Source organism: Hypomesus nipponensis, chromosome 25 (genome assembly GCF_054491055.1).
Source record: "Hypomesus nipponensis isolate SF chromosome 25, ASM5449105v1, whole genome shotgun sequence".
Lineage (NCBI taxonomy): Eukaryota > Metazoa > Chordata > Actinopteri > Osmeriformes > Osmeridae > Hypomesus > Hypomesus nipponensis.
In genome coordinates this window covers 476,534-502,292 of record NC_140385.1, presented here as the reverse complement: position 1 = coordinate 502,292, position 25,759 = coordinate 476,534, and the positions used below count along the sequence as shown (strand labels likewise).

Genomic DNA, 25,759 nt, shown 5'->3' with positions numbered 1-25,759 from the left:
TAATTACAGCCCTAACTCTCTGCGCGCGGTGGAAGCTTCCACTAGCGACTTCACTTTCAGCCTACTTTCAGAAAAACACATTAACGAACAGGTACCCCCCCCCCCCCCTACACACACACACACACGCACACACACACACACACACACACACACACACACAGTAATAGATAGACAGTTCTCAGGCAATTTCTTTTATTTCCCAGCTGCAGTCAGAAACGTAACAACCACATTAACCAGAATAGTAACCATGTTAGCATGTTACACTACAGTGTAGCATGTTAGCATGTTACACTACAGTTTAGCATGTTGGCATGTTACACTACAGTTTAGCATGTTAGCATGTTATACTGCAGCTTAACATTTTCACGGTGATGTTGTTATACTTTGGACAATACCCAATCACTGTGTTCTGTCAACCCTACACAACCAATCACTGTCCTTGCTTTAACATTTCATCATGTCTGACATCTCTAATAATATTCCAATAATCCAAGAAATAATAACAACCAATATTCTTCCTCATCATCATCACCACCACCACCGTGGTCCTATAAAAGGGATGATGTTGTAAAAGTATAGAATAATCCGAAGACAGATTATAAGTGTGTGTGTGTGTGTGTGTGTCTGTGTGTGTGTGTGTGTGTGTGTATGTGTCTGTGTGTGTGTGTCTGTGTGTGTGTGTTTTTGTGTCTGTGTGTTTGTCTGTGTGTGTCTGTGTCTGTGTGTGTGTTTGTGTGTCTGTGTGTTTGTCTGTGTGTGTGTGTGTGTGTGTGTGTGTCTGTGTGTGTGTGTGTGTGTGTGTGTGTGAGTCTGTGGGTGTGTGTGTGTGTGTGTCTGTGTGTGTGTGTGTCTGTGTGTGTGTCTGTGTGTGTGTGTTTGTGTGTCTGTGTGTTTGTCTGTGGGTGTGTGTGTGTGTGTGTGTCTGTGTGTGTGTGTGTGTCTGTGTGTGTGTGTCTGTGTGTGTGTGTCTGTGTGTGTGTCTGTGTGTGTGTGTCTGTGTCTGTGTGTTTGTGTGTCTGTGTGTTTGTCTGTGTGTGTGTGTCTACAGGGTGAGCAGGTAGATCGCTGTAGCAGCCAGCAGGACAGCACAGACAGAAGCAGCCAGCATGGAGGGGTGGCCCCACCCCACCCCCTCCTCCTCCTCCTCCTCTCCTCTCCTACGAGGCTTCTTACGACGACCTCGCTGCCGCTTCTCAAATGCCTCCAGCTCCAGCTGAGGGGAGGAGGAGAAGAGAGTAGAGGGGAGAGGAGGAGGGGGGAGACAGGAGGAGGGGAGAGGGAAGGAGAGAGGAGGGGAGTAGAGGAGGAGGGGAGAGGGGAGAGGAGAGGGGAGAGGAGAGAGGTGAGGAGGAGAGTGCAGTGAAACATTGTAATGTCCTCCTCACTAACTCTTCTAATTACCTGCTGTTTCTTCTGCTCCTCCTCTTGAACGGCTTTCTCTTCTGCTTCCTTCAGCTAACACACACACACACACACACACACATTACTGTTTCTAAATCAGGGACCGGGAACAACTCAAGGCTTTACATGACAGAGTGGTGTGTGTGTGTCAGGGTTTTTCCTGGGTCAAAATGGGTCTTCAGTGCTACCTGTGTTACCGTGTCACCTTATTAGCAAACATCTATGTTTTTTTTTGTTTTTTTTTACCATTTCATAAATAATAAAGGCCATGCTTGAGGAAATCATTTTGCTTCCACTCTAGATAAAAATAGATAGGCTTATATATTGACAATGTATTTATTCCCAAGTGTTTTGCAATTTTCCTACAGTATATATCAGGGACGGACTGGGAGTAAAAATCTCTGATGGCCCTGGACTTTGATCCAGCCCGGCCCACCAGAACCAGCCCATATACGCTACCACAGCTGCCCTGCCAATGCATCCAGATTCTGGGTTTCGGGGAGTCAGGTGGCTGACCGGTTAGGGAATCGGGCTAGTAATCTGAGGGTCGCAAGTTCGATTCCCGGCCGACCCAAATTACGTTGTGTCCATGGGCAAGGCACTTCACCCTGCTTGCCTCGGGGTCCCTGTACTTACTGTAAGTCACTCTGGATAAGAGCGTCTGCTAAATGATTAAATATACATTTAAAATGTAAATGTGTTTGATGTAACGCAAGTTAGGGAGTTTCACAGTTCAAGATTTTTTGGGGGCCTTTATTAAATATAAAAATAGTTTTTTTGAGCTTTATGTAAAATGAACATAGCCGTTTTTCAATTTGTAATAAATTGTCTTGTGAAGATAATATCTTTGTCTCAATTTTCAGCCCCTTATGTTTTTTAGCCTGGTTGTCGATAGTTATATAGTCTCTACTAGTTAGCTTTCAATCTCAGTGTCACTGTCGTGTGTAAGTGAGACAAAAGGGGCGGGCTCAGGGCTGCACAGACATTCATTTGGAATAGACCAACTGGCCTGGGGAGAAGGGGGGCCGGAAGATCGTGTCGCTCAATCTTCTGCCAACAGTGTATTACTAGTTAAAAACATTATAAGGCAAGCGGCCCTCCAGCCCTGAAGTGTCTCGGCCCACTGGGAACTCTCCCGGTGCTGCCGAGGGCCAGTCTGCTACTGCTATACATTATCCTTCCTGGTTAAGAACACCAATGGAGGCTGCGTTGGAAATCGTCAATCAAACTTTTGGCAGCATTTTGAGTGGAAATTTCATTTGCATTTATACAGGTGTATTTGTGCACGTCGGGCTGGCCCTCGCAGCAGAAGGACAGTTCAGTGGCCACACGTCGGGCTGGCCCTCGCAGCAGAAGGACAGTTCAGTGACCACACGTCGGGCTGGCCCTCGCAGCAGAAGGACAGTTCAGTGACCACACGTCGGGCTGGCCCTCGCAGCAGAAGGACAGTTCAGTGGCCACACGTCGTCGCATTGCACACTTGATGAACACAGCTTTTTTTTCTTTTTTTTATCGCTGACTTTTTTTAGGCGCTTGGGATTTGTCATAGGCGCTGGGCTTAGGCTACATGTTCTCTATGCAGGTAAAACCCTGGTGGTGTGAGTGTGCGTGTGTTTTGAATAGGCAGTGAGAAGTGCCATCAAGCCCATTTCGCTTAATGACCCAAATCATTTCCACATGTGTGTGTGTGTGTGTGTGTATTTATGTGTGTAGCTGTGTGTGTGTGTAGGAGGTCTGACCTGGTTCAGCTTCTTCCTCACAGCTCTGCAGGTGTCATCACACTCCAGAAACTTCTCCTCCTCCACCTTCCAGCAGGGAAACTCCTAACACAGAGAGAGAGGGGACATGCTGGCTGGGGATGGATGGGGAGTGTGTGTGGTGTGTGTGTGGGGTGTGTGTGGGGTGTGTGTGGGGTGTGTGTGGGGTGTGGGGTGTGTGTGGGGGGTATGGGGTGTGCATGGGGTGTGTGTGGGGGGTATGGGGTGTGCATGGGGTGTGTGTGGGGGGTATGGGGTGTGCATGGGGTGTGTGTGGGGTGTGGGGTGTGTGTGGGGGGTATGGGGTGTGCATGGGGTGTGTGTGGGGGGTATGGGGTGTGCATGGGGTGTGTGTGGGGTGTGGGGTGTGTGTGGGGGGTATGGGGTGTGGGGGGTGTGTGTACCTTCCTGATCCTCCTGCAGGGACACCTGAGTCTGACTCTCTGTGTGCAGGTCTGCTCACACGCTCCATGATGACACACGTCCTTACAGCCATGTCCACACTTCAGCTACACACACACACCATACACACACACACACACACACACACACACACACACACCCCGCACACAAACACATCATGCACACCAAACACACACAGAGATGAAAGTCAGATATACAGTGTTGCTACAGAGACGTTATGAATGGAATCATTGTCACTTCATCTACTGTGAACACTCTCTCCTTCTCCCTCTCCATGACTACGTCTCTCTCCTTCTCTTCTCTCTTTCCTCCTGCGTGTGGTTGTGTGTGTGTGTTTTGTCTATCCGGCCGCCAAAAACTGGACAAAATGAAAAAGTTAAACTGTTCCAGATTCTGTGTGTGTGTGTTCTGTCATGTTAACAGCACATAAACTGTCTGGCGTCATTGATTACCCCACAAAGGAGAGAGCGGGAGGGAGAAGAGAAGGGGAGAGAGAGGGAGAGAGAGAGAGAGAGAGAGAGAGAGAGAGAGAGAGGAAGAGAGGAAGAGAGAAATGGTGAGAGAGGGAGGGAGAGAGAGGGAGGGAGAGATGGAGAGAGGGAGAGGGACAGATGGAGAGAGGGAGGGAGAGGGAGAGATGGAGAGAGAGAGAGGGGGAGAGGATTAAGGAGGTTGAACTAGTTTCTTGTCCTTCTTTCTCACCTTTTCTCTCTCTCAGCTGTCACATTGAACTGATGAGAACACCCTCCCACCCAGCACACAGCACCCAGCACACAACACACAGCACACAGCACTGAGCACACAGCACCCTGCACACAGCACCCAGCACACAGCACCCTGCACACAGCACCCAGCACACAGCACACAGCATACAGCACACAGCACTGAGCACACAGCACTGAGCACACAGCACCCAGCACCCAGCACACAGCACACAGCACCCAGCACACAGCACTGAGCACACAGCACACAACACACAGCACCCTGCACACAGCACTGAGCACACAGCACACAGCACCCAGCACACAGCACTGAGCACACAGCACCCAGCACACAGCACCCTGCACACAGCACCCAGCACACAGCACCCAGCACACAGCACTGAGCACACAGCACCCAGCACCCTGCACACAGCACCCAGCACCCAGCACACAGCACCCAGCACACAGCACTGAGCACACAGCACACAGCACACAACACACAGCACCCTGCACCCAGCACCCTGCACACAGCACCCAGCACACAGCACTGAGCACACAGCACCCAGCACCCAGCACACAGCACCCAGCACCCAGCACACTCTCAGTACCTGTTTGGGGCACTGGTTCCTGCAGGAGGACAGCTCTCTCCTGTCCTGCTCCCCTGCCGATGACCACTTCCTGTAGGACACCGTCAGAGATGAGGAGCGTGTGTGTGTGAGTGTGTGTACCTACAGACAGGGCATGTACAGCAGGGTGATGTTGCAGGTGTGTGTGTGTGTGTGTGTGTACCTACAGACAGGGGATGTACAGCAGGGTGATGTTGCAGGTGTGTGTGTGTGTGTGTGTACCTACAGACAGGGAATGTACAGCAGGGTGATGTTGCAGGTGTGTGTGTGTGTGTGTGTACCTACAGACAGGGGATGTACAGCAGGGTGATGTTGCAGGTGTGTGTGTGTGTGTGTACCTACAGACAGGGGATGTACAGCAGGGTGATGTTGCAGGTGTGTGTGTGTGTACCTACAGACAGGGGATGTACAGCAGGGTGATGTTGCAGGTGTGTGTGTGTGTGTGTGTGTGTGTACCTACAGACAGGGGATGTACAGCAGGGTGATGTTGCTGGTGTGTGTGTGTGTGTGTGTGTGTGTGTGTGTGTGTGTGTACCTACAGACAGGGGATGTACAGCAGGGTGATGTTGCAGTGGCAGCGCTGACGGTGGCTTTGGAGGCAGGGGGGGCAGGGCCCCGGGTGGCATGGCAACAGGCAGGGGTGTGGGCACCCTGGGGGGCGAGGAGCCCCACAGCCCTCCTCACACACCTCACACTCCTCTCCTGCCTGATCCAATATTCAAGAGGGAAGGTTGAAACTCACACAGAGGTCAACTCAAAGAAATATGTTGCACCCCCCCCCCCCCCCCCCCACACACACACACACACACACACACACACACACAACAGACGTCATGGGGGAGCTACCAGACACTGATATCCACTCTCTACATTTCCACTGAGTGAGAGTGGAAATCTCCGGGTTAGGTAACTCCCACTCCCACTCTCAAACTCACAGCTGTGTAGGGTGACCCTGTAATGATGTAAATCACCTTTCAAGTGGTGAATATCCCCTTTCACACTATGGCGCTGTGTGTGTGTGCGCAGGAGTGTGTGGGTTTTTGAAAGTGTGTGTGTGTGTGATAAGAAAGAAGGACTGTGTTACACCTTTTAAGGGTTTCTATTTCAAGAAGAGAGGGGAGGGGGAGGGGGAGAGGGAGAGGGAGAGGGAGGGGGAGGGGGAGAGGGAGAGGGAGAGGGAGAGGGAGAGGGAGAGGGAGAGGGAGAGGGAGAGGGAGAGGGAGAGGGAGAGGGAGGGGGAGGGGGGAGAGGGAGAGGGAGTGGGAGTGGGAGAGGGAGAGGGAGAGGGAGAGGGAGGGGGAGGGGGGGAGAGGGAGAGGGAGTGGGAGTGGGAGAGGGAGAGGGAGAGGGAGAGGGAGAGGGAGAGGGAGAGGGAGAGGGAGAGGGAGGGGGAGGGGGGAGAGGGAGGGGGAGGGGGAGAGGGAGAGGTAGAGGGAGAGGGAGAGGGAGAGGGAGAGGGAGAGGGAGAGGGAGAGGGAGAGGGAGAGGGAGAGGGAGGAGAGGGAGAGGGAGAGGGAGAGGGAGAGGGAGAGGGAGAGGGAGGGGGGAGAGGGAGTGGGAGAGGGAGAGGGAGAGGGAGAGGGAGAGGGAGAGGGAGAGGGAGAGTAGTCTACCACAACCCTTACCAGTTGTTTATCGGTAGCCTTGACAATGTGACACTCGCGGGTGCAGCTATGGTTACTGCAGGTCAGAGTTCGCCCACATGGTCTCTGACAGGAGAAGGCTCCCCGCTGATGACAGGGCACTGGAGTCACCTGACACACACACACACACACAAGGGTTAATATTCTGTGAGATATGAATGTGTCCACAACAGACATGAGCTCTGTGGATCATCTATCTAGAGTCTCCTTTACTGCCCTACACACACACAGACCAGTCCCTTCAGTGTGTGTGTGTGTGTATGTTTGAAGGAGAGTGTTCTGTGCTGAATGCAGGATAAGCAAGAAGTGTGTTGGAAAGAAAACAGATGATACCCTTGACAGAGAGAGAGACAGAGAGAGAGACAGAGACAGAGAGACAGAGACAGACAGAGAGAGAGAGACAGAGACAGACAGAGAGAGACAGAGAGAGAGACAGAGAGACAGAGACAGAGAGAGACAGAGATGGGGAGAGAGAGAGACAGAGAGAGAGACAGAGACAGAGAGACATAGACAGAGAGGGGGAGAGAGAGAGAGAGAGAGAGAGAGAGAGAGACAGAGAGAGACAGAGACAGAGAGAGAGGGGGGAGAGAGAGAGAGAGAGAGGGGAGAGAGAGAGATGACATTTAAAGTCTTTAGTAAACCAATGAGACAAAGAGTCTGGCCTTTCGGTTATCTCTCTCTCCCTCACACACACACACACACACACATCTTGGGTAAACTCACCTCATGCTTTCCTCGACAGGCCCTGTAGAGAAATACACAAGCAAGTTTAATCTCTGTGACACCACACACACACACACACACACACACAATGCACACACACACACACACACACACCATGCACACACACACACACACACACACACCATGCACACACACACACCATGCACACACACACACACACCATGCACACACACACACACACACACACACACACACACACCATGCACACACACACACACACACACACACACACCATGCAACACACACACACCATGCACGTACACACACACCATGCACACACACACCATGCACACACACACCATGCACGTACACACACACCATGCACACACACACCATGCACGAACACACACACCACACACACACACCATGCACGAACACACACACCACACACACACACACACACACACACACCATGCACACACACACACACACACCATGCACACACACACACCATACACACACACACACACCATGCACACACACACACCATACACACACACACGCACACACCCCAGTGTGGGGTACATGTGGTAATACTGATCCTGGAGTACGTCAGAGAACTGCAAGCTGCTGGCTCACTCTCTCACACAGTGTGTGTGTGTAGGTGTGTATGTGTGTGTATGTGTGTGTATGTTGTTTGGTGCCAACAGTGACAAATCAGATCAGCGTGTGCCTGATGTTTGAAGTACAACACAATGGGTATGGTGTGTGTGTGTATGGTGTGTGTGTTTGTGTATGGTGTGTATGGTGTGTGTGTGTGTATGGTGTGTGTGTTTGTGTATGGTGTGTATGGTGTGTGTGTGTGTATGGTGTGTGTGTTCGTGCATGGTGTGTGTGTGTTTACCTGGGTATGGGGATGATGCAGGGAGGGCAGGGTACAGCTTTATGCACAAACTGTGGCTGTGAAGGCTGCTCCCAGGGCCCTGCAAGCTGGGCCTGCAACACACACACACATGTATATACACACACACACACACATTTAACACATATATATACACACACACACACACACACACACACAGGAAGTTATGCAGTGGGAGTCTAATTTAAAGAGCATGCTTCGCTAGCTGTGATTGACTTGTTATATAACTGTCATAGAAATACACCAAAACAGTTATATAAACACACACAACTTAATTCACCCAAACAGTAATTATATGTAGATGAAATAGAGGGCAAGAAACACACACACAAAGTAGGGCAACGTGACCAATATAGACCTGTGCCTTTTCTAACCCCCAGCCCAGCCCAGCCCAGCCCAGCCCAGCCCAGTCCCCCCGCTCACCCGGTCCTGGGTCTTCACCAGCACCTTGTCGTGGCAGGGCTGGGGGCAGGGGTGGGGGCAAGAGGGGCGGGGCAGCAGGCAGGCCAGCCGGCAGGGGGGGCAGGGCCCGGGGTGGCAGCGATGCTGCTCTCTGCTGGGGTGGTGGCAGTCTGGGGGCGTCCTGGGGGCAGGAGGGGAGAACCACAGCTTTCATACAACATGAAACACACCTGACCAGAACTTCTACTGGTGCTGAGGGAGACGGTGGGGGTAAGAGGGGTCAGGGTGAGGGGTTCGAGGGGTCAGGGTGAATGTGGGGGCTAGAGGGGTCAGGGTGAGGGTTTGAGGGGTCAGGGTGAGGGTTAGAGGGGTCAGGGTGAGGGTTCGAGGGGTCAGGGTGAGGGTTCAAGGGGTCAGGGTGAGGGTTCGAGGGGTCAGGGTGAGGGTTCGAGGGGTCAGGCTGAGGGTTCGAGGGGTCAGGGTGAGGGTTCGAGGGGTCAGGGTGAGGGTTCGAGGGGTCAGGGTGAGGGTTAGAGGGGTCAGGGTGAGGATTAGAGGGGTCAGGGTGAGGGTTCGAGGGGTCAGGGTGAGGGTTCGAGGGGTCAGGGTAAGGATTAGAGGGGTCAGGGTGAGGGTTCGAGGGGTCAGGGTGAGGGTTCGAGGGGTCAGGGTGAGGGTTAGAGGGGTCAGGGTGAGGGTTAGAGGGGTCAGGGTGAGGGTTAGAGGGGTCAGGGTGAGGGTTCGAGGGGTCAGGGTGAGGATTAGAGGGGTCAGGGTGAGGGTTCGAGGGGTCAGGGTGAGGGTTCGAGGGGTCAGGGTAAGGATTAGAGGGGTCAGGGTGAGGGTTCGAGGGGTCAGGGTGAGGGTTCGAGGGGTCAGGGTGAGGATTAGAGGGGTCAGGGTGAGGGTTAGAGGGGTCAGGGTGAGGGTTAGAGGGGTCAGGGTGAGGGTTCGAGGGGTCAGGGTGAGGGTTCGAGGGGTCAGGGTGAGGGTTCGAGGGGTCAGGGTGAGGATTAGAGGGGTCAGGGTGAGGGTTCAAGGGGTCAGGGTGAGGGTTAGAGGGGTCAGGGTGAGGGTTCGAGGAGTCAGGGTGAGGGTTCGAGGGGTCAGGGTGAGGGTTCGAGGGGTCAGGGTGAGGGTTCGAGGGGTCAGGGTGAGGGTTCGAGGGGTCAGGGTACCTGCAGATCTCTCTGCAGCGAGGAGGTTTGGTGTTCCTCTCTCTCCCGCAGGGCACAGTCACACAGCTGACTCTGCAGACACACCTCACCTCCACAACCTCTGGACACGGGTAGCAGCTGCCTGCAGCACACACACACACACACACACACACAGTATCAGAGTGGGACTTCTGATAGCAGATAGACAGCCCTGGTGACCTATAGATGTCACACACCTTACCCTGCTCTCAAAGGTCACCCAATCACAGCGCTCCAAAAGGTCACCCAATCACACCGCTCCAAAAGGTCACCCAATCATAGCATTCACAAAGCAGACGACCGATGTTTTATCTCCCAATCAGAACAGAGCAAACAGGAAGCATTGAATACTATCTAAACAAAACACAGGAAGCTCTCTCACGCACACACACACACACACACACACACACACACACACACACACACACACACACACACACACACACACTGGGCTTTGTTAGGAATTAATGAGAGTTTATCACACAGGTCAACCTCCCTCATACACATGGAAATCTGTGTGTGTGAATAGACTTCCTGTTGAAGCAGATAAATCTGAAGAACAACAGTATTCTGCAGGAGGGCCATTCTCTGCTGCCATATCTCACACACACACCCTCCACACACACACAAACACCCTCCACACACACACACACACACACACCCTCCACACACACACACACACACACACACCCTCCACACACACCCTCCACACACACACACACACACACACACCCTCCACACACACCCTCCACACACACACACACACACCCTCCACACCCTCCACACACACACACACACCCTCCACACACACACACACACACACACACACACCCTCCACACACACACACACACACCCTCCACACACACACACACACACACACCCTCCACACACACACACACCCTCCACACACACACACACACCCTCCACACACACACACACCCTCCACACACACACACACACACACACACACACCCTCCACACACACACACACACACACACCCTCCACACACACACACACACACACACCCTCCACACACACACACACACCCTCCACACACACACACACACACACACCCTCCACACACACACACACACCCTCCACACACACACACACACACACACACCCTCCACACACACACACACACACACACCCTCCACACACACACACACACACACACCCTCCACACACACACACACACCCTCCACACGCACACACACACACACACCCTCCACACACACACACACACCCTCCACACACACACACACCCTCCACACACACACACACACACACACACACCCTCTACACACACACACACACCCTCCACACACACACACACACACACACCCTCCACACACACACACACCCTCCACACACACACCCTCCACACACACACACACACACACACCCTCCACACACACACACACACACACACCCTCCACACACACACACACACACACACCCTCCACACACACACCCTCCACACACACACACACACACACACCCTCCACACACACACCCTCCACACACACACCCTCCACACACACACCCTCCACACACACACACACACACACCCTCCACACACACACACACACACACGCCCCCCCAGGGTTGTGTTATGAGGCTGGAGGACATTCCAGTCTCTGACCTTATGACCCTGTGTGAGTTAATCCCAGCTAACCAGCAGACAGGAACCGAGGGCATGGGACAGGGGCGGGGGGGGGGCTACTCTGGACTGAGAGAGAGGGGGGGTGAAAGGTGTGTGTGTGTGTGAGAGTGTGTGTGCGTTACCTTGGTGACAGACTGAAGGACACTTGTGGTTCCGGCAGCCCAGAGTCCTACCACACTTCTGATCACACGGGGGGCAGTTACCAGGGCAACACTGTCAACAAACAACACTATGGGAAACTGAGGAGGAGGAGAGGAGAGGAGAGAGAAGACGAGGAGGGGAGGGGAGAGGGGAGGAGAGGAGAGGAGAGGGGAAAGCAGAGCAGAGGAGAGGAGAGGGGAGGAGGGGAGAAGAGACCAGGGGAGAGGAGAGGTAGAGGAGACAAGGGGAGAAGAGGGGAAAGGAGAGGTAGAGGAGAGGAGAGACGTACAGGGGAGAGGAGAGGTAGAGGAGGGGGAAAGGAGAGGTAGAGGAGAGGAGAGACGTACAGGGGAGAGGAGAGGTAGAGGAGGGGGAAAGGAGAGGTAGAGGAGAGGAGAGACGTACAGGGGAGAGGAGAGGTAGAGGGGAGGAGAGACGTACAGGGGAGAGGAGAGGTAGAGGAGGGGGAAAGGAGAGGTAGAGGAGAGGAGAGACGTACAGGGGAGAGGAGAGGTAGAGGAGAGGAGAGACGTACAGGGGAGAGGAGAGGTAGAGGAGGGGGAAAGGAGAGGAGAGGAGACAAGGGGAGAGGGGATGAGAGGAGGGGAGAGGACAGTATCTTACCTTTCTTCTACACTGGTGCTTCTGGCAGCTTCGTGTTTTCTGACACTTGGTGTCACATATGTACTCTTTATGGCAGGGCATCACACGCGTGTACCTGCCACAGCGACACTGCTTCTCCACCTCCTGCACACACACACACACACACACACACACAGAGCAGAGCCACAAGGTGTTACTGCGTCTACTTGGTACTATGTAGTGTGTTTAGTGTGTCTAGTGTGTGTGTACCTGTCGGCAGGTCTCACAGGGTCCTCTATGACAGCGTAGAGAACAGGTGTGTGAGCCACCACAGTCCAGCTGTCTGTCACATGTGTCTCCACAGGGGGCCACGTCCTCTGTGCAGGGGAGGGAGCACCCTGACACACACACACACGTATCAGAGAGAAGTGTGGGTATACTTGTGAGTGTGTATATGTGTATAAAAGTGTGTGTATGAGTGTGTGTGTGTGTGTGTGTGAGTCGTACTGGTCTTGCCGCAGGGGCAGCTCCTGGCTCCAGAGCGAGGGCAGGCTCCACAGGGACCCTGGTGACACGTCCTCTCACACAGGTGGTGCCCACAGGACAGGGGAGCCCCACACACCTGGACACACACATCACACACACACAGCTCATGTTGTGCATGTATTCCTGCTCTCAGATGAAGAGGTCATTGTAGAACATGCAGGCAGGATGGAGACAGGCTAATGATGTGTGTGTGTATGATGTGTGTGTGGTGTGTGTGTACCTGTTGACAGTACCAGACTGGGCTGGCACACTGGGTCTGGGCTTCCTCTCGTCCACACACACACCTCTGTACACTGGTCCTGGGGCACGGCTGGCACTCTCCTGACACACACACACAGTACACGGTGTTACCAGAGTGACAGGTTGGTACAGGTGTGTGTTACCTGAGTGACAGGTTGGTACAGGTGTGTGTTACCTGAGTGACAGGTTGGTACAGGTGTGTGTTACCAGAGTAACAGGTTGGTACAGGTGTGTGTTACCAGAGTAACAGGTTGGTACAGGTGTGTGTTACCTGAGTGACAGAGGCTGGTACAGGTGTGTTGTCGGCATGGTAGAATCTTATCACATCGTTGTTGGCATGACCATGCCTTGTTGCTACAGCGACGAGGGAGGGGCGTTGCCTTAGTGCACATACAGGAGACTGACAACATCTTAGGACAGGGGGGGCAGGGGCCTGAAACACACACACACAGATAGACATGGATACACACACACAGACATATATACACACACACAGATAGACATAGATACACACACACAGATATATAAACGTACAGAAAAACACACAGCAACAATAAATATATTTTCTTTGTTTTCCATCATTATCACTCAAGTGTGAGTGTGTGTGTGTGTGTTACCTGGGTGGCAGAGCAGCAGACACCTGTGTCCACAGCTGGGTTTGAGGGCCCGGTCACACACCTGTCCACAGGAGTGTGGGAGGAGCCAGGGGTCTGGGGGTGGGTCCTGCACCTTCCCACAGTAACACACGTACCTGTTTGGAGTCTGGCTGGGGGGGTACTCCTGCCTGCACTTGGGACTGGGGGGGGGGGGGGGGGATAAGGTAGACTGCCATTACCACCAGGTATGTTTGTGTGGGTATGCATGTTTCCTAACCAGGGCCAGGGGTGTGTGTGTGTGTGTGTAGTGACCAGGGTCAGGGGTGTGTGTGTGTGTGTGTGTATGTGTGTAGTGACCAGGGTCAGGGGTGTGTGTGTGTGTGTGTGTGTGTGTGCGTGTAGTGACCAGGGTCAGGGGTGTGTGTGTGTGTGTGTGTAGTGACCAGGGCCAGGGGTGTGTGTGTGTGTGTGTGTAGTGACCAGGGCCAGGGGTGTGTATGTGTGTGTGTAGTGACCAGGGTCAGGGGTGTGTGTGTGTGTGTGTGTAGTGACCAGGGCCAGGGGTGTGTGTGTGTGTGTGTGTAGTGACCAGGGCCAGGGCAGGTCCTGGCTGGCAGGGTGGTCCAGTGTGAGGCTGTGCAGTAGCACGCTGTCTGTGGCCCACTTCTGGATGCAGGGAACATGGAACAGGGAGAAACATCCGGAACAGCTCCACACCTGAGGAGGGGAGGGGGGAGGGGGGAGGGGGGAGGGGGGGGGGGTTAGTGAGGGTGTGTGAGTGTATATACGTATGTGTGAGAGAGTATGTGTGTGTGTTAAGGTTGTGTGAGCATGAGTGTGTGTGTGTGTGTGTGTGTGTGTGTGTGTGGGCCTCACAGCCTGGGTCCTCCTGACAGAGGCGATGCAGACGAGGCAGGTGAGGGCTCCTGACTGGAAGGCATCACTCAGGTACTGCCTAGTCCTCTGGAGATCACTCACATCTCCTCCTGGGGGACAGAGGGATGGAAGGGGACATGAAGGGAGAGAGACCGGACAGAGCATATGCTGGACCACCAGTATTCAACTGGTGTCACTACAAACATATTCTGGATGAAAGGACACGCACACGTACACAAGACTCTCTGTATTCGGCTGCACTTCACATGTCCAGAATGTTCATTTCTCACACACACGTACACTAATTGAATAAGACTGGGTGTGAAAAGTTACGTCAAAAGCCTATGTGTCTGCATCAAAAGACTGTGTGTGTGTGTGTGTTAGGGGTGCAAAACCAAAGCGAAAAAAAACGAAATGTTCAACACACTACCCCTGGTTTGGTTTTCAAATGTAAGCTGCGGTTTATCAGATCTACGAGAAAACCTTTTGTTTTTTTAAACACAACCGAACACCCACAGAGCAGTGTTGCCAATATAGCGACTTTCTTGCTATATCTGGCGATCTTTCCAAACCCTCCTGGCGACTTTTATGTTGTTGGAGACTTGCTGGTGTTTTAGAGACTGACATGGAAGCACAGATCACAGTACTGTCCTTAACGAGCAGCAGGTGTTTTAGAGACTGACATGAAAGCACAGATCACAGTACTGTCCTGTCTCACTGTAGCCTCACAGGCGGTCAGTTTCACTACTTTTTATTGGATATGGCGCCTGGTCACTATGGAAAATTATTTGCCTAAATGAAAAAAATTAATGACTGTTTGTGTAGTGTTCAATGTTGTTATATGTCTTGTTCGTCTTTATCCCCGCATTGAAGTTTCACAAAAATCTTGTGTTTGCATTTTCGATGCGTTTTGAGGTGAATTTTCTGGTTAAGACAGAGGGGGAGGCACTTCAAGTGACACTTGCGCTTGTGCTGGTTTAGTAGCTAGCTGGTAGCCTTGTTTCCCTCAGGGAAAAATGTCAAAAAGACAACAAAATGTGCTTAACTTTTTAGCTTTTTTTGGTTGATTTAATCCGATGGATAATTGCTGCTTGTAAAAACGATTTTGCAGTGTTTATTTTTTACGTTTCACACCCATGTTCTGAAATTAGTCAGAGAAACTATGTAGGCAGTGTATTTTCTTGTGTTCGTTTTTTCGGTTTCCTCCAAACCCCGTTTTGAGTTGCCGAATCCACCCCCCTCCTGCGCTCCAGGACCTCCCACTTGGCCGGATATACAGAACATACTCAAATACAGACAGAACACTGAAATTGTCATTTTTTTTCTTCCCCCTAATTTGCTAAACAAAACCGAACCGAAAACGTGATCCAAAAAACTGAACCTAACCGTGGGCTTGTTGAATTGTTGCACCCCTAGTGTGTGTGTGTGTGTTTGTGTGTGCGTGTGTGCGTGCATGTGTGCGTGTGTGTGTTACCCGTCTGGTCTGTGTAGGTGGTGAAGGTAGATGCCAGGATCTTCCCTCTCTGACCATCCTTCGCCTGAGACTCTTCATCATCGTCTTCATCAGAGGAGGAGGAGCTACACTGGCTCTTCACCAATCGCTGGGCAGCTTCCTGGTTGGACCTCCTGACCTCCTCAAACTTGGACTGAGATGACACACCTGTCAATCAAAAACCACGAACAATGATTACACAGTCTATCACACACACACACTCACACACACACACACACACACACACACACTCACCTGCTCCCTTACCCTGTGCATGTTGGGGGGGCGTGTTGGTGTCACCCCCTCCCCCCCGGCCCCTCCCCCCTCCAGACCAGATGCCCCCTGGGGCTTGGGTTCTCACCCTCTCCTTCTGGGGTTGTGCCCCTGGACCCTGACCCTGGCCTCGCCCACGACCCCGACCCTGCTGACGCCAGGCCGGCTCCATGACAAAAACCTGTGACATCACAACCGTAATCGCAGACAGCTCTTCAGTGATTGGTTATGGAGCTTCCTTCCTTACCGTTAAAAAGTTCTACCGTTGAGTTACAACTCGATAACGGTACTATGGCTAGCTACGGTCCTAGCGGTACTGTAGCTAGTTAGTTAGGATTCTTAAGCTTATGGTCTAAACCTTACGTTAGAGTATTTACTTTAAAAATCATTGTTTTAACGTCTGGTGATTGGTAACAACGGCTTTTTGGCAGATATTACTGAAATGGAGCCAAAGGTCGATGTACTCTACGATATCCTAACGCTGTACAAGTATAGTATAAACTACTGCTATGAGATGAATGCGACCGGTCTGTTATGCGTGACTCGTCCACATACCAACAACGGTCAACAGTCTACCGAAAGCTCGCTTCGTACAGTAACGTGTACTGTACTGTGGTCGGTATAACGGGGACAGTCCGTTCTGGAGTCTAGTACTACTGTGTGTCAAGTTCTCGTCAGTGCTACAGTATAACTAGCTAGCTTGCCGTCTAGCTAGTATGGTATGGTAGTATGTCAATGTGATATTTGATGAGAAATGTAGAGCTTTCTTCTCCTTAATGGAACATATGACAGTGAAACATGTCTAATGAAAGCATCTTGCAAGTGCAAATTCGGGATTAAGATTAATTCACGTTAAATAGTTAATTCAAGCAGCTGGCTTGGTAGCTATAAAACTCACCGACAGCGTTCCTTACGATGCACCTTGTTGGCATGCGCGAATCCTTCGCGGAGCACTCTGGGACATGTAGTGCATACTTGCCATTCAATCGTACAGGACTGCGTCTCAAAAACTACATTTCCTAACGTAAGCGTTATCGAGGGGCTGTGCAACGTGTCACACGCCGGACAAAAAGCTCATTCATATTAAATTCGAATGTTGACATATACTACATCATACTTCCTTAGTATCTATTGAACAAATTGTGAATAAATGAGTTTAACTACTTCATGTGATTTAACAAAATCCTCATCCTCCTAGTCCAAATCTTACCATACCAACTGCCTGGTGGGACTTTGTCACCATATTCTGTTATAACACTGCATTGGATTTCTTGTACTTTATTACTTATTATTTCTTGAACTTGCTACATGGTCGCCATATTTTGTTCCTGCCTTAGAGTCATTTTGTGACAGATGACAAAGAGACATTGTTTACTTATAAAATGTGTTTATTGCATGAGAGTGCATTAGCATCATCCTGCCACTTGCGGGAGCTCTACAACACTGCTACTCACACTGAATACAAGTTTATTAATGCAGAGTACCACTGATGGGATTGGAACAGCTTTAACTGTAGTAGACTCAGTGTGTACCTGCCTGTCTGTCTGTCTGTCTATGTCTACCTGTCTGTCTGTGTGTGCGTTTGTCTGTCTGTCTGTATGCAATAAGATGATTGCATGTTACATTTAACATAAAGTTCAAAAAGATTGAGGAGGGGGTAAGAAAGGGGGGGGGGGTAAGAAAGGGGGGGGGGGGTATGGGTGGTAGATGGGGCAGGGGGGAGTGGTGGGGGAGATATGAATACTTAAATAGATAATCTCTACATGCCTAATACGAGCATCTTTAAAATGTAACTTGACAACATTATTCCAATCCACAGTAACATCTCTACTCTAATCTTTGGTTGTAGAAGACTAGAACATTACAAGTTACCCCGCAGAGCACGACCACACCCTCCATCACCTTGATCCTTATTACTACCTTGCAGTGAACACAAGCCCCTACCTGCACATCACATCCTGCATCAGTTCCCTCCTTCCTCCCAGCATGCACTGCTCTTCATGTAGAAGGTCCTACGAGGAGTGTCTCAATGTTTCCAAAAATCTCCTCCCATCCCTCCTTTCGTCTTGTTTCCTCCTCCTACTTCCTCTCCTCCTCTGCTGGGGTCTCGAGGGCGGGGGCCTCTGGGGCAGGGGCCTCTGGGGGGACGATCTTCTTCTCCAGCCGGGTGACTCTCTGCTTCAGCTTCCCCTGCAGGGCCTCCTGCTGAGCAAGCAGCCGGGCACAGCGTGTCTGCAGAGCGTCCAGCATCGAGGCCATTTTCTCCACCTTCTCCTCCATGTCCTTGGGGTCTGGGCCCTGCAAGGCCACCTGAACACACATGCATAGAGATAAACACATGCATGTGGAGTGCAGTGCAGGCATGTAAACAGCATGCAGCAGACATGTAAAGAGCGTGTAGCGTACCTCCAGGTCGAGCAGGCCGTCTTTCATCAGGATCTGCCTACCCTTCTCCTCCAGCATGGCCTTGGCGTCTGGGTACTCAGTCATGGCCTCCATCAGGTCGTCCTTGGAGAGGCAGAACAAGTCGGAGTAACCGATGCTGCGGATGTTGGCGGTCCTGCGGTTCCCAGCCCGGCTGCCCTTGATGGCCAGGATGCTGATCTCCCCAAAGTAGCTCCCGTCGCTAAGGACCACAAACTGCTTGATGCCGTCGTCAGCGACAACCGCCAGCTTGCCTTCCTTGATGATGTACATCTCGCGGCCGATGTCTCCCTTCTTGCAGATGTAGTCTCCGGGGCTGTACACCTGCGGCTGCAGCTTCAGGACCAGCTCCACCAGGAGCCCTGCCTCACAGTCTGCAAAGATACGCACCTGGGAGGGGGTTAGGTGTGTGTACGTGTGTCTGTGTACATGTGTGTGTGTGTGTGTGTGAGCCACACTCCCTACCTTTTTCAGGGTGTCCAGGTGGACATTGATGGCGATCTCTGCCCTCAGCTTGTCAGGAAGGAACTTCAGCACCTCCCTCTCGTCCACAGCCTTCTTATTGGTCCACAGGTAGTCAAACCACTTGATCACCCTCTTCTCCAGGTCCTTGGTCACCTTGCGGAAGCTCATGTACTGCTTGATGGCGTCGATGCGTGCCTGAAAGTCTGCCCTGGCCGCGTTCATGTTGGTGATCATGGAGCCCACGTTTCCCACGATGGTGGCAAAGATCAGCACTCCCACCTGGAGCAGAGCCGTGTTAAAGAGGGAGTCAATCTCTCTACAAATGAATCAGTAAATCAATATTTGGGGTAAATATTAATATATTTCTCTACAACAGCAACAGTGACCCACCAGGAAGTCTGTGACCACAAAGAAGTACTCGGAGTTCTGTACGGGCGGTGGAGTCTCTCCGATGGTGGTGAGGGTGAGCGTGGACCAGTACATGCTGTAGGCATACTTCCTCACCAGGCGCCCAAACTCCGGGTGCGACACGTTGGGGTAGACGAAGGCGTCGGAGCCGAAGCCGATGGCCTTGGACACCGAGTAGTACAGGCAGGCGTTCCAGTGGATGATGATGACGATGTACATCACCAGGTTGGAGATACGCAGAACGTTGGGGAAGTTGGTCCGGGTCTCCGTGCGCTGGAAAAACTCCAGCATCCTGGTGGAGGGAGGGAGGGAGGGAGGCAGGGAGGGAGGGAGGGAGGGAGGGAGGGAGGGAGGGAGGGAGGGAGGGAGGGAGGGAGGGAGGGAGGGAGGGAGGGAGGGAGGGAGGGAGGGAGGGAGGGAGGGAGGGAGGGAGGGAGGGAGGGAGGGAGGGAGGGAGGGAGGGAGGGAGGGAGGGAGGGAGGGAGGGAGGGAGGGAGGGAGGGAGGGAGGGAGGGAGGGAGCAAATTACACTCTCAGACAGACAGCCAGACAGACAAACAGGCAGACAGACAGACAGACAGACAGACAGACAGACAGACAAACAGGCAGACAGACAGGTAGACAGACAGACAGACAGACAGGGATAGACAGGCAGACAGACAGACAGGCAGGCAGACAGGGACAGGCAGACAGACAGACAGGCAGGCAGACAGGGACAGACAGACAGACAGACAGACAGGCAGACAGGTCCTCCTACCGGTTGATCCTGAGGAGCTTGTTGAGGCGTATCTCTGGGTAGTTGATCCCTAGGGCCAGGTAGAACACATCAGTGGGAACCATGGAAACCAGGTCCAGCTTGAACTGCAGGCTGTTGACGTAACGATCTCTCAGCTTCTTCTCATCGTTCACCAGCAGGCCCTGTTCCAGGTACCCTGGACACGCACACACACTCACATTTATAATACATGAATATAAGTATGTGTGAGTGTGTGTATACATGTGCATGTGTGTGTTCCTCACCGGTCCGAGTCCTGAAGACCATGTCAGCAACGTAGATGACGTCAGAAGTGTAGTCCAGGATGAACCAGTACACCAGGTATTCTAGCTGCAGCTCCTCAAAACACGCTCTGCACACACACACACACACACACACTCATCAACGGGTTTGAAATGTTTTTTATGTGTGATGGGTTTGGTTGAGAGTGTGTGGGTTTATGTGTCTATATATATATATGTGTGTGTGTGTGTGTGTGTTAGTGTATATATATATGCGTGTGTGTGTAAGTGTGTGTGCGGGGTTGAGAGTGTGTGTGTGTGTGTGTGTGTGTGTGGGGGGGGTTGAAAGTGTGTGGGTGAGTGTGTTTGTGTGTATATATATATGTGTGTGTGTAAGTGTGTGTGGGGGGTTGAGAGTGTGTGTGGGGGGTTGAGAGTGTGTGTGTGTGTGTGTGTGTGTGTGTAAGTGTGTGTGGGGGGTTGAAAGTGTGTGTGTGTGTGTAAGTGTGTGTGGGGGGTTGAAAGTGTGTGTGTGTGTGTAAGTGTGTGTGGGGGGTTGAAAGTGTGTGTGTGTGTGTGTGTAAGTGTGTGTGGGGGGTTGAAAGTGTGTGTGTTACCTGGCTATTATGAGGGTCCAGTTGTACATGACAGGCATGGTGATAATGAACAGCCAGTTGTAGTAAATGTTTCCTGCTGGATCTATGGCTGTGATCTCTTTTGGACTGTGGGCACACACACGCACACACATTAGTATGGTACGTCTTGAATGAAAGCAGATTACATGAAGTTGTATGAAGATTACATAGATTAAAAAGTTTACATTTGTTGCTGCATTTACACTTTTTTATTTACACAATAAGAGTGTATAATGAAAAAGTCTGCTGGTAGCCCTGCATGTTTCAGATGTTAATCTGCTCCAAATGACTGGGTTTAGATAACCTGTCACTATAAGGTCAGTCACTGCTGCTGTTGCTAGCCAAACTTAACTAAGGGGATTGTTTGAATGTGCCGGAAATGAAAAACGTTTCTTTATGTATATTTGAGTCCAGACATTCGTAGATATAGCCCTACATTTCAACTATATGGAAACGAATTATGAGGTCAAACGGATTAAATGAGCAAAGACGAGACACAATTTCCCCTCATCTGTCCATATGAGAAATGCTTACAGTATTGCTAACAAATGCTAGTCTAGCGCAGGACATATTAGCCGTTTTCACAAACAGATTGACATTAAGTTTAGGGTGTGTCATTGAAGACAGCGACGCATCACACAAGCTTGAGTTAAAATACATTATTTGACATATGTGACATTACTTACTGTACATGCAAGTCTTGAATTGCTTAATGTATAATGCTGCTAGTACACCACTGCACAATACTTGATGTGCAACAGTCTAGCACGTCGTATCTATGCATCGTTGCGTGCTGACGTTGTGACGTTGGGCTAGCATTGAGGTCCCTTCTGCCCATAGAGTTAGCTTCTGCCACACAAGGCACAAAACGTACACAAAAACGTAAGCTCCGAAACCGTGCTAACGAACGTAAGCTAAATAAAAAGCAACGCAGTCGCAAAAAAAAAGCAAGGCAGTCGCTAACAAGACGACCAGTTTGACACCGGCGTTGTTTATGTAGTCCAAATATTGATGGATCCTTAGGGGTGGGAAAATAAAGAATAAGTAGCGATGCTAATGCCTTTAAAGAATAAATAAATATCTATGAGAGAACAATGGTTGTGCTCGCCGAAGACAAGCGCACCCAATGACAGTAGTAATAGTAATAATAATAATAATAATAATAAACACGTTTCTTCAGCTCACGCTTCTGCTTTGGCTTTCTCCTCCTTCTCTTTCTTCTCCTTCTCCTCCTTCTCTTTCTTCTCCTTCTCCTCCTTCTCTTTCTTCTCTTGCTCCTTTCTCTCCCGTTTCTCCTGCTTTTCTTTCCTATAGGAAGAGAGAGCGAGGAATGAGAGAGGAATGAGGGAGGGAGGGAGGGAGGGAGGGAGGGAGGGAGGGAGGGAGGGAGGGAGGGAGGGAGGGAGGGAGGGAGGGAGGGAGGGAGGGAGGGAGGGAGGGAGAGAGAGAGAGAGAGAGAGAGAGAGGAATGAGAGGGAGGGAGAGAGGAATGAGAGAGGGAGGAAGGAAGGGAGGGAGGGAGGGAGGGAGGGAGGGAGGGAGGGAGGGAGGGAGGGAGGGAGGGAGGGAGGGAGGGAGGGAGGGAGGGAGGGAGGGGGGAGAGAGAGAGAGGAATGAGAGAGGGAGGGAGAGAGGAGGGAGAGAGAGAGGAGAGAGAGAGAGAGGAATGAGAGAGGGAGGGAGGGAGGGAGGGAGGGAGGGAGGGAGGGAGGGAGGGAGGGAGGGAGGGAGGAATGAGAGAGAGAGGGAGAGAGGAGAGAGAGAGGGAAAGAGAGGGGAATGAGAGAGGGAGGGAGGGAGGAGAGAGAGAGGGAGGGAGAGAGGGGGGAGAGAGAGGAATTAGAGAGAGAGGGAGGGAGGAGAGAGAGAGGGAGAGAGAGAGGGAGGGAGAGAGGAGAGAGAGAGGGGGAGGGAGAGAGGGGGGAGAGAGAGGAATGAGAGAGAGAGGGAGGGAGGAGAGAGAGAGGGAGGGAGAGAGAGAGGGAGGGAGAGAGGAGAGAGAGAGGAGAGAGGAGAGAGAGAGAGAGAGAGAGAGAGGAGAGAGAGGGAGAGAGAGAGGGAGAGAGAGAGAGAGCGAGAGAGAGAGAGAGAGAGAAAGAGAGAGAGAGAGAGGAGAGAGAGGGAGAGAGAGAGAGAGAGAGAGAGAGAGAGAGAGAGAGAGAGAGGAGAGAGAGGGAGAGAGAGAGAGAGAGAGAGAGAGGAGAGAGGAGAGAGAGAGAGAGAGAGAGAGAGAGAGAGAGAGAGAGAGAGAGACAGGTTCTTCTTACTCCTTCTTCTCTTTTCTCTCCTTCTTTTCTTTCTTTTCTTTCTTCTTCTTCTTTTTCTCTTCTTCCCTTGGGTCAAAGCTCAAGTCATTACATAACAAATGACTCAAACAAACAGTATGTGTGTGTGTGTGAGTGTGTGTGTGTTTGAGAGTTTCTTACTCTTCATTGTTGTTGCTGTTGTTGACGTTGAACAGAACTCCTGGCTCGCTGCGTTTGGAGCTGGAGAGAAACATCCCCATCATCCTCATGAAGAATATCACTCTGTACTAACTTCCACGTTCTAGGTTAAAGGTTCTACGTTCTATGTTCTAGGTTTTAGGCTGTGGGTTGTGGACTCAAGGCTGTAGGTTCTAGGCTATAGGTTCTAGGTTGTGGGTTCCAGGCTGTAGGTTCTAGGTTCTCACCCGTGTTCCTCTTCCATGTCTGTTAGGATGATGCGGGGCAGGATCAAGGTGGGGACGGAGCCGGCAGGGGCGGGGCCAGCAGGGGTCACCCGTGCTGACATGGGAAGTACTTCCTGTATGCTGTCAGGGAGAGAGGAGAGGAGGTGTGTTGTCACTAAGAGACGTGTGTTTGCTCAGGACAATGTGTAGTTGTTGAGAGACGGTTGCCAGGGGGGACATTCCAAGCTGTAAGTCTTGTATGAGAGGGAACAGGAGGAGTTAGTTGCTAGGCAACTGAGAATTAAACACGACCGGGCAGGCTGATCGTCATGGTAATGAGAAGTGACAGTTGCTGGGTCACTCAGGGTTGTCATGTCAACTATCAATATCCTTTATAATATTATTAATACAACAATCAATATCCTTTATAATGTCATCAAAACAACCATCAATATGCTTTATAATATCATCAATACAATTGTCCATATAAATCCCAATATCACCATGACACCTGTCAACATCATCACTAATACAGAGCCGTTCATGTTGCTATGAGCAGCGTTGCTACGGGGATAGAGCCAGCAGACCTCATACCTGATGAAGTGATGTTGTTGTGGGAACGCTGGTGGCAAGCAGGGGTCGATTTACTCACCTGGCGCTAAACAACGCTAATCACTGAATCCTGGGGACGGTGTTGACCAATCGGAATGCAAGCATATCATCATGGTAACTGCGCCGGCCCATCCCAGTCCTAAAGGCTTCTGAGAGAGGTAATTTTCCTCCAGGAGAGAGGAGAGAGAGAGGGAATGTTCCTCCAGGAGAGAAGAGAGAGAGAGGGAATGTTCCTCCAGGAGAGAAGAGAGAGAGAGGGAATGTTCCAGCCGGAGAGAAGAGAGAGAGAGGGAATGTTCCTCCAGGAGAGAGGAGAGAGAGGAGAGAGAGAGGGAATGTTCCTCCAGGAGAGAGGAGAGAGAGGAAAGAGAGGGAAGGAGAGCGGGAATGAGAGCGCGAGGGAGGGCTCGTTCTGGATGGTGTTCCCAGAGTTCATCTGGGTTTCAGGCACAATGACCCTCAGTGGGATTACTGGATTAGCATGGGGAACACATACACACTCTTATAACCACACACACACACTGTTGTAACCACACACACACACACTCCCTCCATCACACACACTGTTGTAACCACACACATATACACTCTTTCACAAGAGAGGTAGAGAGGTAGAGAGAGGAAGACATAAAAAAACTTGGTTACCTAAAGAGTACAGAATCTGTGGACACTGTACATCAGGGGAAATTGAAACAGAAAAACATTTCCTACTTAAATGTTACAAATATAAAAGTATAAGAGATCAATATCTGGAAAAATGTAAGGAATTAATTGTAAACTACACAGAGCTTGAGATAAACGTCGAATTAAGGATATCTCTGGGCGAAGGGCCTACTGCAAGCCTTGCCGCTAGATATGTCTCTCAATGCCACGGCCTGAGGGACAGTGAACCAACCCTGTACAACTGTTAAAACCTTTCTGTATATTAACATGCATTTAAATGTTCCTCGTAAATGTTATGATACATATGTTAAAATGTCCTTTCAATATGGACTGCTTTGGCAATACTGCTCAACCCGAACTGTCATGCCAATAAAGGATTCTGAACTGAACTGAGAGAGAGAGAGAGAGAGAGAGAGAGAGAGAGATAGAGAGAGGAGGGAGAGGAGGGAGAGAGAGAGAATGAGAGAGAGAGAATGAGAGAGAGAGAGAGAGGTAGAGAGAGGAGGGAGAGAAGGAGAGAGAGAGGATAGAGAGAGGAGGGAGAGAGAGAGAGAGATAGAGAGAGAGAGAGGAGGGAGAGAGAGAGGAGAGAGAGAGGAGGGAGAGGAGGGAGAAAGAGAGGAGGGAGAGGAGGGTGAGAGAGAGAAAGGAGGGAGAGAGGGAGAGAGAGAGAGGAAGGAGAGGAGGGAGAGAAGGAGAGAGAGAGGAGAGGGAGAGAAGGAGAGAGAGAGGAGAGG

At 51.3% G+C, this 25,759-nt stretch overlaps 2 protein-coding genes across 4 annotated transcripts; both read right to left on the bottom strand.

Moving 5' to 3' along the window:
- Positions 1-175: 175 nt before the first annotated feature.
- Positions 176-17,096, bottom strand: nfxl1 (nuclear transcription factor, X-box binding-like 1). Of its 3 annotated transcripts, XM_084691629.1 has the most exons (23): positions 17,068-17,096; positions 16,152-16,350; positions 15,879-16,064; positions 14,405-14,514; positions 14,118-14,245; positions 13,550-13,728; positions 13,204-13,365; positions 12,913-13,013; positions 12,654-12,768; positions 12,417-12,544; positions 12,189-12,311; positions 11,546-11,636; positions 9,738-9,858; positions 8,581-8,740; positions 8,140-8,231; positions 7,275-7,296; positions 6,534-6,662; positions 5,448-5,614; positions 4,891-4,960; positions 3,563-3,667; positions 3,141-3,224; positions 1,402-1,455; positions 176-1,213 (listed from the first exon to the last, which is right to left on the bottom strand). In XM_084691629.1, exons 2-23 carry the CDS (start codon positions 16,339-16,341, stop codon positions 1,043-1,045), a joined length of 2,688 nt encoding a protein of 895 aa, XP_084547755.1. In that variant the 5' UTR covers positions 16,342-16,350; positions 17,068-17,096; the 3' UTR covers positions 176-1,042. The 3 variants fall into 3 exon arrangements, with proteins under 3 accessions (XP_084547755.1, XP_084547753.1, XP_084547754.1); XM_084691627.1 differs by lacking the exon at positions 17,068-17,096 and having other exon boundaries at positions 16,152-16,368; XM_084691628.1 differs by lacking the exon at positions 17,068-17,096 and having other exon boundaries at positions 16,164-16,368.
- A 749-nt stretch (positions 17,097-17,845) lies between these two features.
- cnga1b (cyclic nucleotide gated channel subunit alpha 1b) lies at positions 17,846-24,829 on the bottom strand. Its single transcript, XM_084691480.1, has 12 exons — positions 24,400-24,829; positions 23,769-23,888; positions 23,524-23,583; positions 23,365-23,430; positions 22,283-22,405; positions 21,080-21,184; positions 20,487-20,593; positions 20,224-20,398; positions 19,449-19,758; positions 19,059-19,337; positions 18,576-18,983; positions 17,846-18,479 (listed from the first exon to the last, which is right to left on the bottom strand). The coding sequence occupies exons 2-12, from the start codon at positions 23,867-23,869 to the stop codon at positions 18,249-18,251; spliced, it is 1,965 nt and encodes a 654-aa protein (XP_084547606.1). The 5' UTR covers positions 23,870-23,888; positions 24,400-24,829; the 3' UTR covers positions 17,846-18,248.
- Positions 24,830-25,759: the final 930 nt, after the last annotated feature.

Coding starts and splice junctions, on each gene's coding strand:
- cnga1b (XM_084691480.1), bottom strand. CDS start 23,869: ATGTCAGCACGGGTGACCCCTGCTGGCCCCGCCCCTGCCGGCTCCGTC. Junction 23,584..23,768: donor GACATGGAAGAGGAACACGG/GTGAGAACCTAG, acceptor GTTTCTCTCCAG/CTCCAAACGCAGCGAGCCAG. Junction 20,399..20,486: donor GGTCTTCAGGACTCGGACCG/GTGAGGAACACA, acceptor GTGCGTGTCCAG/GGTACCTGGAACAGGGCCTG.
- nfxl1 (XM_084691627.1), bottom strand. CDS start 16,359: ATGTCACAGGTTTTTGTCATGGAGCCGGCCTGGCGTCAGCAGGGTCGG. Junction 6,663..7,274: donor CCTGTCGAGGAAAGCATGAG/GTGAGTTTACCC, acceptor TGTGTGTGTCAG/GTGACTCCAGTGCCCTGTCA. Junction 5,615..6,533: donor AGGCTACCGATAAACAACTG/GTAAGGGTTGTG, acceptor ATATTGGATCAG/GCAGGAGAGGAGTGTGAGGT.